This window comes from Heloderma suspectum, chromosome 2 (genome assembly GCF_057233095.1).
Source record: "Heloderma suspectum isolate Gila_16-S chromosome 2, 16-S_ref, whole genome shotgun sequence".
Classification (NCBI taxonomy): domain Eukaryota; kingdom Metazoa; phylum Chordata; class Lepidosauria; order Squamata; family Helodermatidae; genus Heloderma; species Heloderma suspectum.
This window is the reverse complement of record NC_139459.1, coordinates 115,437,412-115,452,870: the sequence shown is the minus strand read 5'-3', so window position 1 is coordinate 115,452,870 and position 15,459 is coordinate 115,437,412. Positions and strand designations below refer to the sequence as shown.

Sequence of the window (15,459 nt, the reverse complement as noted above, 5' to 3'; positions counted from 1 at the left end):
CTCCACTTTCTTGTCTAAAAGATCTTCGTCGGGCGGGGGAGAAAAAAAATCCAAGCCAAGGGAAACTCCAGCCGCTTTGCCTCGTCACACAAGTGCGCCTCTCAAATTTAACTAGGGGCGAAGAAAAGCTCTTGACGGTGGCTACATTCCAGCAGTTTTTTAATCCGGTGTTTATGGTCAGAACTCAGGACCGGATTCGGAGGGTTGGGCAGTTTGTCCCTCCCACCGCCGCCCTGTTCAGTAAACCTGCTACTTTAAGGCGCTGCACTAAAGCGGTGTGTGTGTGTTTTGGGGCGGGGTGGCCGGCGGGCGTCTTCGCCCCAGCCTGCGCGCGTGGTTCTTCTTCGAGAGCGCTTTTGCTATTATTATTTATTAATTGTTATCACTACTGCGGGCCGGGGGTGTTTCGGCTCGGCATAACGTCCCCCCGCTTCTTCTTTCTTCCCCGTTTGGCCCGGTGTCGCGTCCGTGTGTGAGGGAGAGCGTCGGGGCTCGGCACGGGGAGGGGGGCGCATCAAGGGCGCATGCTCTTGGTAGCTCGCAGCAGCCCGAGCCGGGGGCTCCGTTTAATAAGGGAGCGAGCGAGAGAGAGGCAGACAAGGAAGAAGGAGGTGGCGGCGGCGGCTGCTGCTGCTGAGGCGGCGGCGGGCGGGGGGGAAATAAAAAATAAAGAGCGAGCGAAAGAGAAAGGGGAGCGAGAATGTCCGCCATGGGCTCTCCTCTCCTGTGCGCATTCTCCGTTTCTTCATGAATTAGAGCCGAAGGGGTGGGGGCGGGGAGAGCTGAAGACACCCCAAGGCCCCCAGGCATGGCCAGTTCGGTGAGTACATGCAACCGCCGCCCCCCGCGCGCCAATCTCCCCCCCCCCAACTCTCCTTCTAGCGCTGCCCAGACGTCGTTTAGTGCTGGCAATTATAGAGAGAGGTTGGTTTTGGGGAGGGGGGAGGCATTCCCCCCCTCTCCTCTCGTGTGTGGCTTCCTCCTCTCCCTCTCTTTCCTCCTCTCTCTCTCCCCCGCCGCCGCTCACTCTGCCCTCCTCTCTGTGTGCAATTGCATGCATGAAGCGCGCGCGCGCACACGCACAGTGGAGGCGGATAATAATCCAGCCATATTTCTGCTGCAGCAGCAGCGGCAACCCGCTGCTTCCGTCGCCAGCGCGCGCCAAGGGGGAGCCGTGAGTACAGTACAGGGGACTGGCTCGCCGCTCAGGAAGGCGCCTCTCAGGATGGTGCGTTCGCCCCGGCGTGGCTTCTCTGACAGCCGGCGGCACCCCCCTCCTCCTCCGAACGCTCTTCCCCTTTCTGCATGCATGCTAGCTAGGTGTCTGTGGGAGATGAAGCCTCGCCTCCTTAAAATAAAATATATTTTTAAAAACCCTACTTAAATCACTGCACCTTCTCTTCTCTTCTCCCTTTTCCTCTTCCAGTTCTCCTTCCCACCCCCTCACCCTCTTCTGCTGTTTACTCTGGATATGGATTTCTGCCTTTGGTGGGCACTACACGCTCAGCCCATTTCAAATGTAAATCGAAATGCCAGCCTCACTGTGAATGTAACGAGTGAGCCCAACAGATCTGATTATTGATGATGATGATTTGCATTTTATTTATTTTTGTACAGCATCAGTTAGGATGAATCCCGGCAAAGAAAGAGATTCGGGTTCCCCCTTATTTCTTTCCCTGACCCCCCCCCATTCTATACCTAGTCCTTGTCTTGATCGCATTATTCCAGACTACATTCCGTTACAATCCCAGCTGCTCCAGTAGTGAGAATGCCTTTTTAAGGGGTAGAGGATGGGTTTCCCAGCTACCTTTAGTGGACAGCTATTTTCTTTGTGTGTATTTTCTTTTTGTTATTTTCAGGGAAGCTTGAAATCTACAGGGGTGCGGTGTGGGGGTCCTTGTCTTTCTTTCCTGCTCATTGTTATGTCTCTTTTTCTTTCTCTTTCTCTAGTGTGCTGTTCAGGTGAAACTGGAGCTTGGGCACCGAGCCCAGGTGAGGAAGAAACCCACAGTGGAGGGTTTTACTCACGATTGGATGGTGTTCGTAAGAGGACCAGAGCATAGTAACATTCAGCACTTTGTGGAGAAAGTCGTCTTTCACTTGCATGACAGCTTCCCTAGGCCAAAAAGAGGTAGGGCTCCAGCACAAAGGTGTCTTGAGAAATCCCCATTTAATGTGTTTGCATAAGGGGGCAAAAGGAAACAATTGCCTTTCAAACTCCTGGCTTTGCTTGCATATTCTCATTGCTGGAAGGCAGTGGCAGCTTTGTGAAGGATTATAGCCGGTTGCCTGACAGAAAATGACCCTCAGGTGTACCAAGGGTGGGGGAGACTCTTTGTAACCCTTTGGATCTTGGAGCAAGCAGCTGATAGGTTTGTTGCAGTTTCAAGTGGGGGTGACAAAGGCAGACTTGAGCTTCTTTTGACTGTAAAGGAACTAGTACCAGGGCATTTTATATCAATGCTGTTTATTCAAGTCTCCTTGCAATGTCTGTATTCAGTTTCTGCAGCAGTGATCTGTAATCTCTGCTGCCTGTGACTGCAGTTCATTGGGCAAAGGTTGTGTTTGATTTTAATGTTCGTAGTATTCCCGGTCATTATTTTTATTGACAGTATTTATGGTCTCTACCTTCCATTGAAGGCAGACAGTATCATGTTGATGAGGGTTGTTTGTTTATTGATGCCACCTTGTACCTGTCTTCACTACCTTTTGTGTTTTGTTCTGAATTTTGCTCTTGAATAGTAAGTGTATTTGAGTTAAGCAAAGTATTATCTGAAAATGTTTGCTGCTACATGTTTTTTGTTGGATATATGCTTAGCTTTTGTTCCTACCTTAACCTTTTGGATTATGTTCTCGGGTTTGTGTGGTCACCAGCATACAATTAAATGAAAAATCCTAAACACTTAAGTGGCAGTAAAATACAAAGGGATGAGAGTGATATTTCCTTTGATTTCAAGAGCTTTAGGAAGCCTTTGTTTTCGGTTTTGGTTCCTTTGACCTCCAAGCTGTTGTCTTGACTGTTTTATTTGGATTAGTGGAGGTAACAGTACAAATACAATAAGGTGCTTTGTTTGTGAACAGGTTTGTTTATCTAAGTAGACACAATGGTTACCAGTTATCTCCTGTCTAATCTGTAATCTTTATTGGCATCTAGAACTTCTATAGTCTCTTAGAACAGCTTCCTAATAAATCCATTCTGCTTAAAGTTGTTCAAAAATTACTGAAAATATAGAGGCATGAATAAAGAGAAAGAAATAGTAGAGAAGGAGAATCCATTGAGTTTTTCTATCTTTTTAAACAATAACATTTTAAAAGGTACAGTTTTAGATTATCCAGTCAATAGTGTAAGCTATGTATTGCTCCCCCCTCGCCCCCCCCCCAAGGGCTTTATTCTTATTTGAAAACTTGTAATCTGTTGAATATGAATTTACAGGCGTCTCTTCTTAGATAATATTTAAATTTTTTCTTCTACCAGGTTTATTTCAACCATCTTATGGTAGTTTTGCATATTTAGTGTTGCCCAAGAGCCTTCCCATAACGTTATTTTTCATCTGCCACTGCTTTTTCAGTCTGTAGAACAAAATATCCTCCAATAAGAATAACTTTCCTCAGTGTCTGATCTATCTATCCCTTCCTCTATATATGTGTTAGAAATGTCTTTCTAGGGGTTGTAGACACCAACAAAGGGATACAATAAGCTTGGGTAAATGTTCCTTTTTGCCCTGTAGTGATACACTTAAATAAATGGTAACAAGTTGTTTGGTTTTACTTCCTTCTACAGTGCAATCCTGTGCATGTTTATTCAGAAGTGAGTCCTTTTGAAATCAGTGGGACTTACAGGTAAACATGAATAGGATTTTGTAGCCTTAAATCTTGAAGCTTGTTTCTGTGCTTTGGTGGTGGCTTGTGAAGATCTGCCTTGTTTCCCCCAGCGTAATGATTTTCTGTCCAGCCTGAGGGAACATGGCTCTCCAGCTCAGACCTGGGGATTGTTGCTAGGTGTGGTGTGGAGTGTGTTCATTATATTCCAGGGTGTGCAATGAGATGTGTGCTTGGTGCAGGCAGCTGAAGTTTCTGGATGTGTATTGTGTGCATTTCTTTTTTCTCCCCTTCCCTATGGCCATTGTTTTAAAATGTTTGTGTGAGACTGGTTTGGTGGTGGCTGTTTGTTTGTTTGTTTGTGTGCATTTCCATTTGATGAGTACTAGGAAAAATGCCAGCTCCCGTAGCCTGGGAGAGGACTCATCATATTGTAATTGCATATGACTCAGAGATTGTAAGAGAACCTTCTCTATTCATTGGGGATATGTAGCAGGGAGTTAAAGCTGTTCTAAATACGCCAGTCACCTGTGCAGTTGACTTCAGCTATTGTGGCCTAACAAAGCTAATGAGAGATCAAGAGACGTGCCAGAAATCTTTGGTTGTGTCTGACCTCTTATGAGTCAAAGGGCAGAGGATGAGTGCTCTCTAGTGATGCTTCCTATTTGTTTTAGCAACCCACCATTTACTTCCTGTTAAAATCAATGTCTGATGTTGATGCCTAACATGTCCCTTGTGAGCTGGTGAGGGAAAGAGGTTTACTTTAGTTTTGTGACTGGTAGAAGTTGGCCAGTGCAAAACTCCCACATTTTATCCTTCAGTATCAGTGGTGTCCCAGAATTTCATATTGAATATTTGAGTTTACAGTGAACTGTCCAAAGAGGCTAAATTTCACTTAAAAAGTATTACTGTTTATTGGACTGCAACATATGCATTCTACCATTTACAATACTGAATTAGATATAAGTTAACAGATAATGAGTAGTTCTTTTGATGGCTTTTCAGATTACATGAGAAGGACATGTACAACTAAGTGAAATATTGCTGTCTTTTCTTAACTTAGTGCCTTTGAATTCTTCCCTCTCCAGCACCAACAGTTCTGCCCTTTGGATGATGTGTTGCTGCAACTAATCCTGCTCAGTCCTGGAAGAACTGTAGATTTAAACATTTGATGTGTGTTTGGCTGAAGAGCCATTGGGCCCAAGCTGCCATCTGTGGGGATTAAGACTACCTTGGTTTCTGTTCTTGCTTCTTCTTTAACCATTAATTTTCTATCACACTGCATCTCTCTTTCTCTCTCTCTCTCTCCTGAATTTCCTTTATGTAGATAGAAAACTGGATGTTTTAGTAAGAGACAGTCCTTAGTAGTAAGGAGGATAAGCCTATGGGGAGGATACCAATGGCTGCTAGTCGTGATGGCTATATATTACCTCCAATATCAGAGGCAGTATGCCTCTTTATACCTCTTGCTGGGGAACATGAGTGGGAGGGTACTGTTGCGGTCATGTCCTGCTTTCCCATGGGCAGCTGGTTGGCCACTGTGGGAACGGCATGTTGGTCAGGATTTGGGTCTGATCCAGTAGGGCTCTTATATTAGCACTAGAACAAAACTTATACAGCTACGTAGTATTTCTCAAGCATAGTCTGATTCATACATGAGACTGTATTGGACTCCATGAGACCACATCATTTCTTTTGTGCTATCTTGAGGAAAGTATTTTGTTTTACTAGACTATTGCACAACAGTTGCTAATATCACTGTTTTCCAGTAGCATCATAAAGCATAGCAAATGCTTATTTTATTTTATTTTGGTAGTAGGAGAGAAACATTGTATAAATGTGCAATTTACTACAGAGAACGATTGAGCCTTTGTTTACAGTTCTTGGATTCCTTGTACAGATTTAGTGCTGTTTATCATTTGGTTGCAATCTAGATATCAGTGAACAAAATGGTGAGGTTTCTTACTTGAATGGAAGAGGGTTATACCTAATAATACATTCCAGTAAATAGAATAGTCACGTCTTCTGCGTGTGTGTGTGTGTGTGTGTGTTGATGTTCTTTTTAAATCAGCACATAACCATATTGATTTGTGTTTACAACAGGAAGAAATAACAACTTGTAATTTATATGGAAAGGCTGAAGTTGTAATAACCCTTAAAAATCAAGTTTATTCCTAAAGTCATGCTACTGAAAGATAGGCTGGTATATATATCTTTGGCAGACATGCTTGAAATTTCTATTACTATTCTAGTAAATTTCTACTATCCACTGCTCGAAGGATAGTATATACTAACTCGTAATCACGAACATACATAGAGTACATGGTAGCTCTTAATTAGCGAAGAATATTTACACATTTCCAGTTTCATATGATTATCTTCAAAACATCCATTAGGCTTTAATGAAGTTTACTGTAGGCTTTGTCAGCTGAACTACTGGAAAAAGTATATTTCATTAACCTAAGGCTGTTTAAATATAATAAAAAATGACCTCTCTATTCAAGGAATTGCTTCTGCTTATACTTTCTGCCTTACTACTTTTCACTGTAGGGATGATCCTGCCTCTCTCTTGCCACTGTGCTCTAAAATGATTAGATTTTTGAAATGATTGTTCATTAAAATTGTTAAGGTGGGTCATAACTGAACTTTATTTGAAGTTGATTGTATCTTCCATTTGTAATAAGATTACATTATTTCACCCTATTTTATATTTATGCAGGTGGTGTAAACCTGTATGGCTGTGCCTCCCTTTCAATGTATTAATAGGTATTTAGCAGTATTGGTTGAGGCACTGAAGCTAAATGGATCCTTAGGGTTAAACTATGAATTTGTTTAGTTTTTAAATGAGCTATTAATGGGAAAATTACAATATATCAATACAGGTGATAATATATCAAGAGGAATTGTCTCTTTCATTATACCAACAAATAACTTGCTGTCTTAAGCATATTGGTTGAATTGGAACATACGCAGTACACTCACAGCTCTGCCACTAGCACTTTCACAAGAAATGACTAGCTTAAAATTTTGATCTGCAGTTCATCAATCTCGTGGATGCCTCAGTAGAATAAGAACAGTTTGGTGTTATAGATCATGTAATACTACTGAACATTTATGGGCTCTGAACTGTCTTGTTAATGTGCTTTCTTGGGGCCAGGCTGGATATTATGATAAACAAGTTGCTACCACAGAAAATGGCAGCCAAATAGTTCTTTGCCCTTGTAACATTCTAGTACAAATTACTGATGCCATGATGTTCTGCATGACCCTGGCCCCTCCACATCATTGGCTGACAAGATGTGGGGCAGCAGCTGCACACTTCAATGTCTAGTCCTTACTCTGGGTGTTCTTCCCTATCATATTCTCCCAGTTTCTACATCCTGCATATTTGAGAGCAAAATTGTTCTTGGTTTTTGCACCAAACCAACTAGAAAGCACATAATGCTTTTATATTTGCTGTCATTTTAACTATTCTGAAATGGTTTGGTTTTGAGTTTCAGTGCAGCAAAATTAGCACAAAGATTGCATACAGACGGCTATAGGTTTAGGCTGGCTACATTATGACCACTGGTCCCTACAGAAGTATAACAAGTTCCATATGTCTCAGTATAATCTGTTTTCCTTTAAAACCTTTCTTAAAATCTTTTTGAGCAGTACAATATGTAATAGTGTTCAAATGTATTTATTGAGTGGTGTTCTGAACCCACGGCATTTGTGTTGATCGGGGCTGTGGCACAGGTGCAAAGAGTTGGATTCCCCTGCTGTGCATCCACCATTGAAATCCCCCCTCACCTGTTTTTTGAGAGAGAAAAATACACTTTATTCAAAACATGGAGCTCCCATGTCATGTCTAGTTGACCCTACCTCACAGGGTTATTATGAGGATTGGGGGGGGGGCAGGGAACCATGCTTGAAGGCCAACTTCTTTTGCACTATTTTTGGTTTTGCCAAGCTTAATTTTCAAGCAACTGAATTTTATTAGAAATATAATGGGATTTATTTTTGTTTATATCCCATCTTTCCTCCAACGAGCCCAAGGTAGCATACATGAACCTCATCCTCTCCATTTTATGCTCGCAACAATCCTGTGAGATTGTAAGGGAAAAACTGGAGGCTAAAATTTCAGGGTCCCTGGTATTGGATACCTAGGCACACTTACTTTAAACAGCCTTAGCTTGGCCCTGATGTTATAGGCGAAGTTCCTTTGGGGACTGAGATAGAATATTCACATTCACTCAAATGTATGTAAATTCTACAAATGAGTAGAACAATGACATAAGCTAAATGTATTTATTAAAGAAAGAAAGTTTAACGAGCACGCAAACCTTCCACTCGGCAACAAAGCAACAATAAGGCATACTCCTGCAGCTGTATGCCTACCACTCACACTTGTACTTTACCAGCAAGGGGATCCTCCTTTTTCTAGCAAAGATTTGGAACTTTCATTACAATACAGGGCCCACCTATTGGTGGCCCTGTAACCGGGAGAAAGAAACCACTATCCTATTATGCATGGACTTAGATACTCTTCCAAACTTGGTGACCTCCTCCTTATTACATATTCTAAAATCTTTACAGCTATTGGTCTATGGCACATTATAGGGCATCTTATTACTAGAAAATCCATCCTTTTGTCCCCAAAATCATCTCCTTCCTTGACGGAAGGTGTTGACTACAAAACAGGTCTAAGTTCTCCTTTTATGTGGTCAACAGCTCCTTGTTTCTTCCCTTTATCTTCAGACAGGGGAATCCCAAACCACAACATGTTCTTATCTATGACCCCTTACTTTTTACCCAGTTTTCTTATAAGGAAGAGACAGTTGATAACCTTCCAACTTGCTCCCCTACTTGCCCTGTTAGACGTTAAAGCATTAACCCCCTGTAAGCACTATCTTTTACCCATTAAACTCTAAACTCCCCTTACCCCATATTGTACCCAAACATAAATTGCAAGGTCCAAGAGAAATCCTTACAAGATAGGTTAGGCTGAGAATCGGTCACTGGCCCGAAGTCACCCGGTGAGCTTCATGGCTGAGTGAGGACTAGAACCCAGGTCTCTTAAGTCCCAGACCAGCACACTAATCACTACACTACACTGACACTCATGAATCCCAGTGTGGGCTACCTGCCCTAGTAAGATATCATAGATGTCTTGGACCAATTCAAGCATCTTAGAATCTGCTTGCTATGCCATCATAACATGGTTCTTGATGCCATTCTGATGTAGCAACTCTTAGCAGTGTGGGGAACACTGCAGGGCAGCTCCTTTGCAGGTCTTGGCACTGGGGTATCTCCACTGTGGCTTTTGGTTGGTGGGAACAGAATTTTTTTGGGAAACTGAATTACACACTTCCTTGTCAGACCTAAACTCATTTTACTGCTTTATCAACATAAAATGTGTCATTTGTAGCTTAGCATATAAAAGCATGAAGGCTTAGTAAAAATCAGATCTATCCCTGTAGATCAGAGTCCTGGGAGTGTTTGTTTAGTGCCTAATAAAAAAAAAAGTCTACTTCTATTTTTGCTTTAAATGTGGTTTACACCTCTCTATGGTAGTTATTGTGGAGAAAATTATGAATTTGGGCCTTTTAATTGTTTACTTCCAAGTGTTTGATCTAAGTTGATATAAATAGCCTATGAGAGATCAAAACAAAATCTTTAGTTTTACGGGAATGTCTCAGGGTTCAAAAAAGAATTTGTACATTTTATTTACTTAATAGATTTATATACTGCTGAACATATTCTAAAACATCTCTAAGAAGTTCACAAAATACATTATAATACAATTAAAATAAACATTGCTAAAACATTAATAAAAACATTAAAATCAATTAACACTGTAATTACAAACAAAGAAATCATCTGGCATCCCATGTCCACTGACTAGATGAATCCAAAACCTATTAGTCAGTGCTGTGTGTCTGTCATATGAACACTGATTACAATGAGGCTCAATTCCTATGTCATCCAAATTGTAGTTAAGGTAAGTGTAATTTGGCATGTTGTCCAAATTGATACCTTGTGGTTTGTGACCAAGTAGCAAACCAAAATCTGAAACTTTGATGGCCTACTGTGACATCTAAATTCACAAACCAAAATCATTATACAGTATAATTAAAATCATTATATAATTTCTTTTTGTAATAAAATAAATAACTGCAAGAATTTGATAGCAAGTATCCAGTTTAAAATAAAACTCTGTTCTGACTTGCCATCAGCTGATTTCCAGTGCTCCAGCCCCACCCCCGAACCTACGCCTCCTGTGTTTTGTACATTTGAACTGGGCCAGTATATATCAGCAATTTGGCATTAATTGAATAGTGGTGGATAGTAACCATGGCTTGCTTGGTTTCTTCAGTATGGTTTGGTTTCTTCAGCCATGTTCTATGGACAGAATGCTACTTTCCATAATATGAAAATGTGTTTAGTACACAACTTGTATTCATAATTGTGCTCAAATGTTTGAAATGCACAGCAACAAGGTAGGATGAAAATGTGGTTCATACATTTACTTAGATCTCACTATGCAGGTACCTGGTCGGTTGTGTGTGTGTGTGTTTCATTTCCTGCTGTATTGCCCGATTCAGATGTAATGCTAAGCCAACGTCTTCCTCTACCACGTGCCAAAGAAGGAGATCAGAAGCTTCTGCCTTAGGTTTCCAGCTAACCCATATTCCCCATGTCTGTCTCAACTCAGAACTCTGCTTAGTTCCAACTAGTTTAGTTCAAACAAGCCAGGATAAATGATGGCTTTTATGATCCTGGCTTTTGTGACTAATAACAATTCCCTGAATTTGGCTATAATGGGGAGCTTGGTTTATTTTAAATTTTAAAATGGAAGCTTCCAATATCCTCCTCCTAGCATAAGCCAGAGCAGAACAGGGGAGGTAGAATGAGTAAGCCAAGCTCACTATAGCTCATACAAGTAATCTCTGAACCAGTCCTAAGTATCACACAAAGGTAAGAGTATGACATAAGTAACTTTTATTGTTTTATAAAAGCGTGTAAGATTGTTATGGTATGCTTGAGGTTTGGATGAGCTGATGTACGATTCTTCAGTATTTTGTCAAACTTTTACCCTGAAGAATTTGCTGGGTTCCATATACAATGCCTCATGAATTGTAACTTATTAGCTGGAACAGCAATTACAATGGCAATATTTAATTTTTCTTCCAAGAAAAGTGTTCGTATAATCTCGCAAACAATTTATTTTGATATCTTTTAGATTGCTTTAAAACTATTTGTCTGGTTTTGGAATAGCTGACGGTTGTGAAAGTGTTCTTTTAAAAAAAAAATTAGAATCAAAATATGGTCCAAAATTAATCCCCACATATGTATACTATAATATAATGTAGAATTTAAGTTAATTTCAGTAGGTCATTATTTCAAATAATTTGGCTTTTAAGACCAATAATAGAAATGTTGCTTATAAAACAAAATGTGGAAATCTTGATGGAACCCTTATTTTTCCAGAGCTCCCAGATATGGGAATGGGGTCTATAGTGGGGTAGTGAAAGTGAGTAGGAAAGGGAACTATGTGGTAAGTGGCAGTGTGTCCCTCCTGAGTAGCTGCTTCTTTTGGAGCCAAAGGGAGGCCTCCATGAGCAATGATCTGCGTGTGAATAAGAGTGTACAAGGAAGCAAGACAAGGAAGGCAGGAAGCAGGTGTGTCTGGAAAGCTGCTTATAAAAAGCAGAGGTGAAGGAGGAGGAATGAGCTCTGTGGTTTACTCCAGTGGTGAAGAAACAGGGAGCTGGTTGGCATGTCACAGCAGTAATTCCTGGGTTGTTTAACCCATGAATTGCCCAGGACGTGTGAAGCAACAAGCATGCTGCCTCCCTTGCGCTCATTGTTTCCGCTTTTAATTAATAACCCAGGAATGCTCCCATTCCTCGTTTGTTTCATGACATCTGAACCCAGAACTCTGGGTTGTTTAGGGGTCAAACAACCTAGAGTTAACCCAACAATTTTCTGCTCATCGCTGTGATGTGTGAACCAGGTCATTGTGTGAGTATTACCCACTTTGCGCATAACAACAATCCAGGTTGTTTTTAAAACCCTGGGTTGTTGTAAAGGTGGTCGTGTAGTGGTGCACACTGCCTGATTGCTCCCACTATTGTGTTCACAGTGACGCAAGGATTGCAAAAAAAAGGCTGGGTTGTTGTGACATACACACTGGGCCATTTAACTCTGGCTGTGGACAAAGAGGCCAAAGGCTTGTTGTATTCTATCCCTTACAAGAGTTAAAAAAGGAAAAACCATTACCACAGCTTGCCATGTGTACTGAGCAGTTCGTAACAGATAAGCTGAAGTGATATTTGTGGATGTAAAAGCTTTGGCTCAGTTAGTAAAGGGCTAAAGAGTACACTGTTATTATGTCATCATATGTACATATCCTATGTCTGATCAAGGCTTGAAGAACAGGTTCTCTGTTAATCTCTTCCTTCTGCAGACATTTTATAAAAGTTAACAAACTTACATGCTGATTTGAAAAAGTAATTACTGTAATAAAAAAAAAGTAAACTTTCCGAATGATAGTAACACTATTGGAAGCTACTACATCATTGGCTTATGAAAAAAAAAAGTTAAATGTTAAATGTGGTGTACTTACAGATCAGTCCTAAGCAGAATTATGTGCATCTACTCCTATTGAAATCAGTAGGTTTTGTTTGCCTGGCTGTGCATTAGATAAATTGATATATCTTCCTTGTTCATATTAAAAAATAGACCCTTTCCCATCCCTGCTTCATACAACAAAAAGTGCATGCAGGTGATGGAAGCTGAAAGATGCCCCCACCCCCGCTCTTTGTTATCAGAGCTGGACTGGGGAACAACGTGCCTAAAGCTGGATGGAGCAAGGTTTGGCATGGAAAGATTGGGCTCCACTTGTTTGTCTTCACCTTTCTAATTGGAACCCCCCCCTCCTGCCACCACCCAGTCCCCAGTTTATACATGAGCAACCAAACAAATGTGTCAGTCCCTATATCTAGTTACTTTCATGGGCTGTAAGCAGCTTTGGGGGCCACATATGTGGCAGAAAAGCAGCAGTTATGATAACAATAAAAATAATTTTACCCTACACAGACTTTACAGAAAAGAACAACATTCCTATTGGTAGAAAAGGAAGTCATCTATAAGCAAATGTGTATTCTGATTGGAATTAACTTGTACAATAACATCTAATATTTCTTCCCTCCTCTCAACGCCCCCCCCCTCTTGTATCACTACATTTTGCAGAGTGATTTTATTTATTTCCCTATCACAGTGTTGTGGTGGTGGTTGCTGTCTGGCCACTGGTACTTTACTGGTGTCCGGTTGCTGTGCCTCTCATGTCCGGAGTGCTGAGCTGTAACAGCAACTGGTATTGCCGCTTCAGAGCTGCCTTGCCTGTACATAAGGCTTATTTTATAATAAAGTTACAAATATATGAATAAATAATCTGGCTATTTTAAAACATTGGGTTGGATCCAGAATTAGTTGTGCTTAGAGTAGACCCATTGAAATCAATTGGAGAAGTTAGTTATAATAACGTCTCATCAATTTCATTGGCTGTACTCTCAGCATAAATAAGTCTAGATCCAACCCGTAGATTAACAGATCCTTGCTCATACCTTTTGCACCTGAGATGCCAAAATCTACATGCAGCAACTCCATTGTATCATTTTCTTACATGGGAAAACAGTTGTGTGAGGGGTTGTTCTATATAGACCCTAAAAATGCAACGGCCTGGGTCATACATAAGACAACCCTGAGTATGGTTTTTGTTGAATTATGGGTTGTTACGGGCAAACCCGGCACTATGGTTTAACTATGGTTGTTAACCACAAAGAACCCGATGTTCACAACCCAACAGCATAGTATGGGTTCTCTTCCTGGGATGTTCTTGGTTATCAACCCATAGTTAAACCATACTGCAGGGTTTGCACATAACGACAACCCATACACAACCCATACTCTGGGTTGTCATTATGTGTGAACCAGGTCATAGTCTGAATGCAACAAATTCAAACTTGTATTTCATACAGGTGCATGTACCAGGAAGCCAAGTTTGGCTGTAACTCTCTGTACACCAAGCAGGCAACCCAAGTTTTCTGCCACTTAATGTGTCAAAATGTAAAAATGATTGATTCAGTTCAGACATTGTATGAAACCGTGGTTTGTAGTAACTCTAGTCTAGAACCTGCTGTAGAAGGTCTAGAACCTTCCAAACATACAGGCCAACTACTTTCTTTTTCCATCTTCTCAAAAACCCTGTTTCTATGTTGCAAAGAGCATAATGATGGTTTGTCCGTTCAGACATTATCCCAAACCATAATTAAAGTTTGTTAACCATGGTCTGGTGTGATGTCTATCTTCGTTTGAGCGAATGCTAAGTGTTCTTTGAGGGTTTGTTTTTAATATGGAAGACTTCCTAAAGGAAAATGATGTGGTAAAGTCACTAAGGTTGTGTTTTGTCATCTCCAAAACTGGGCCTGATGAACACTAGAAATTAGACAGATTACTTCATAGGAGTTAAAACTAATGTCTTATTATTCAGCTATGTAAACCACTCTGGGATCCTTTTTTGGCTGAAAAGTGGGGTAAAATGCCTTAAATAATAAAACAAACAAATAAATAAAATTGTGTATCTGCTGTATACATATTGTCCTGTTTAGCAGATATGCTCTGTGATGCTTTTGTGTGGTCCCTGGATTTTGTCTTCTGGATTGCTTTTGTGTAGAATGGAATTCACTTTGGGAAGAGGCTTCATTGGGTAGATGAGTTCACATCGGTCTGGTTATGTTAAAAGGAATCCAAGCAGAAGTGGATGTGAAGGCATAAGTTCTTCAGCCAGGCTTTCTGGATTGTCAACAAAGAACTATAAAACAACCACAAGGCTTGTTCAGCCCACATTGTAAAATGCTTAATTCCAGCTGGATTAAGGTATAGCTAATACTTTTAATGTAATTGATGGATTGGCAAACTTCCATGTTGGTATTTCCTAATTTTTAAAAGATAACAAAAAACTTGTGTATCTTGTCGAAGTTAAATTTTTTGGTCATGGGTTTACCTATCAGTTTCTGCAAGTATTTTAATAGTTAGGCTAGAAGATAACTATTATCCCTTTGTGAAAGCGTTAGCTTTTTCCTAAATTTGCATTAGTGATTTAGAACACCTTTTCATTAAATTCTACCGAAATCAATTGCTTTTTCGTCCAAGTAATTCTGTTCTAGGATTAAGGTAAATGCATGTTTTTAATAATGGAAGACAGGGTGATTGCTGAACAAGAGTTAAATACATCTCATTTTCTTTTTGGATACTGCAGGAAAATTCTGTGTTTGTAATGTGAAATTCTATCTGTTCTGTATGTGTTTGGTAGAGCTGAAGTGTAATTTCTGCATATCACATTCTTCTCTGCATTCTACTCCCCTTCCTTCTTTGAAGTACACTGGTGTCATAACGAGAGATTGTGTCAATGATTAGTGCAGTAGAAGGAATAACCTAATTTTATATTCGTTGCTTCAAATTTTATTGTGTATAGCCAATGGCCATTACAATATAAACACAAGAGAACGTATTTATAAAACATTGAACAACCAATCCAATAAAACACAAGTAGGGCCTTGGAAATACAAATAAAAGGTTTTAAGCGTATGTTTA

At 40.5% G+C, this 15,459-nt stretch overlaps 1 protein-coding gene across 1 annotated transcript in view; it reads left to right on the top strand.

The window, feature by feature from the left end:
* Positions 1–251: 251 nt before the first annotated feature.
* MLLT3 (MLLT3 super elongation complex subunit) overlaps positions 252–15,459 on the top strand; it is a 186,760-nt gene continuing 171,552 nt past the window's right edge. Inside the window, exons 1-2 of the mRNA XM_084834583.1 lie at positions 252–820; positions 1,951–2,131. Of these exons, the coding sequence (XP_084690709.1) occupies positions 809–820; positions 1,951–2,131 (193 nt within the window). The 5' untranslated portion in view covers positions 252–808. The remainder of the gene's footprint in view (positions 821–1,950; positions 2,132–15,459) is intronic.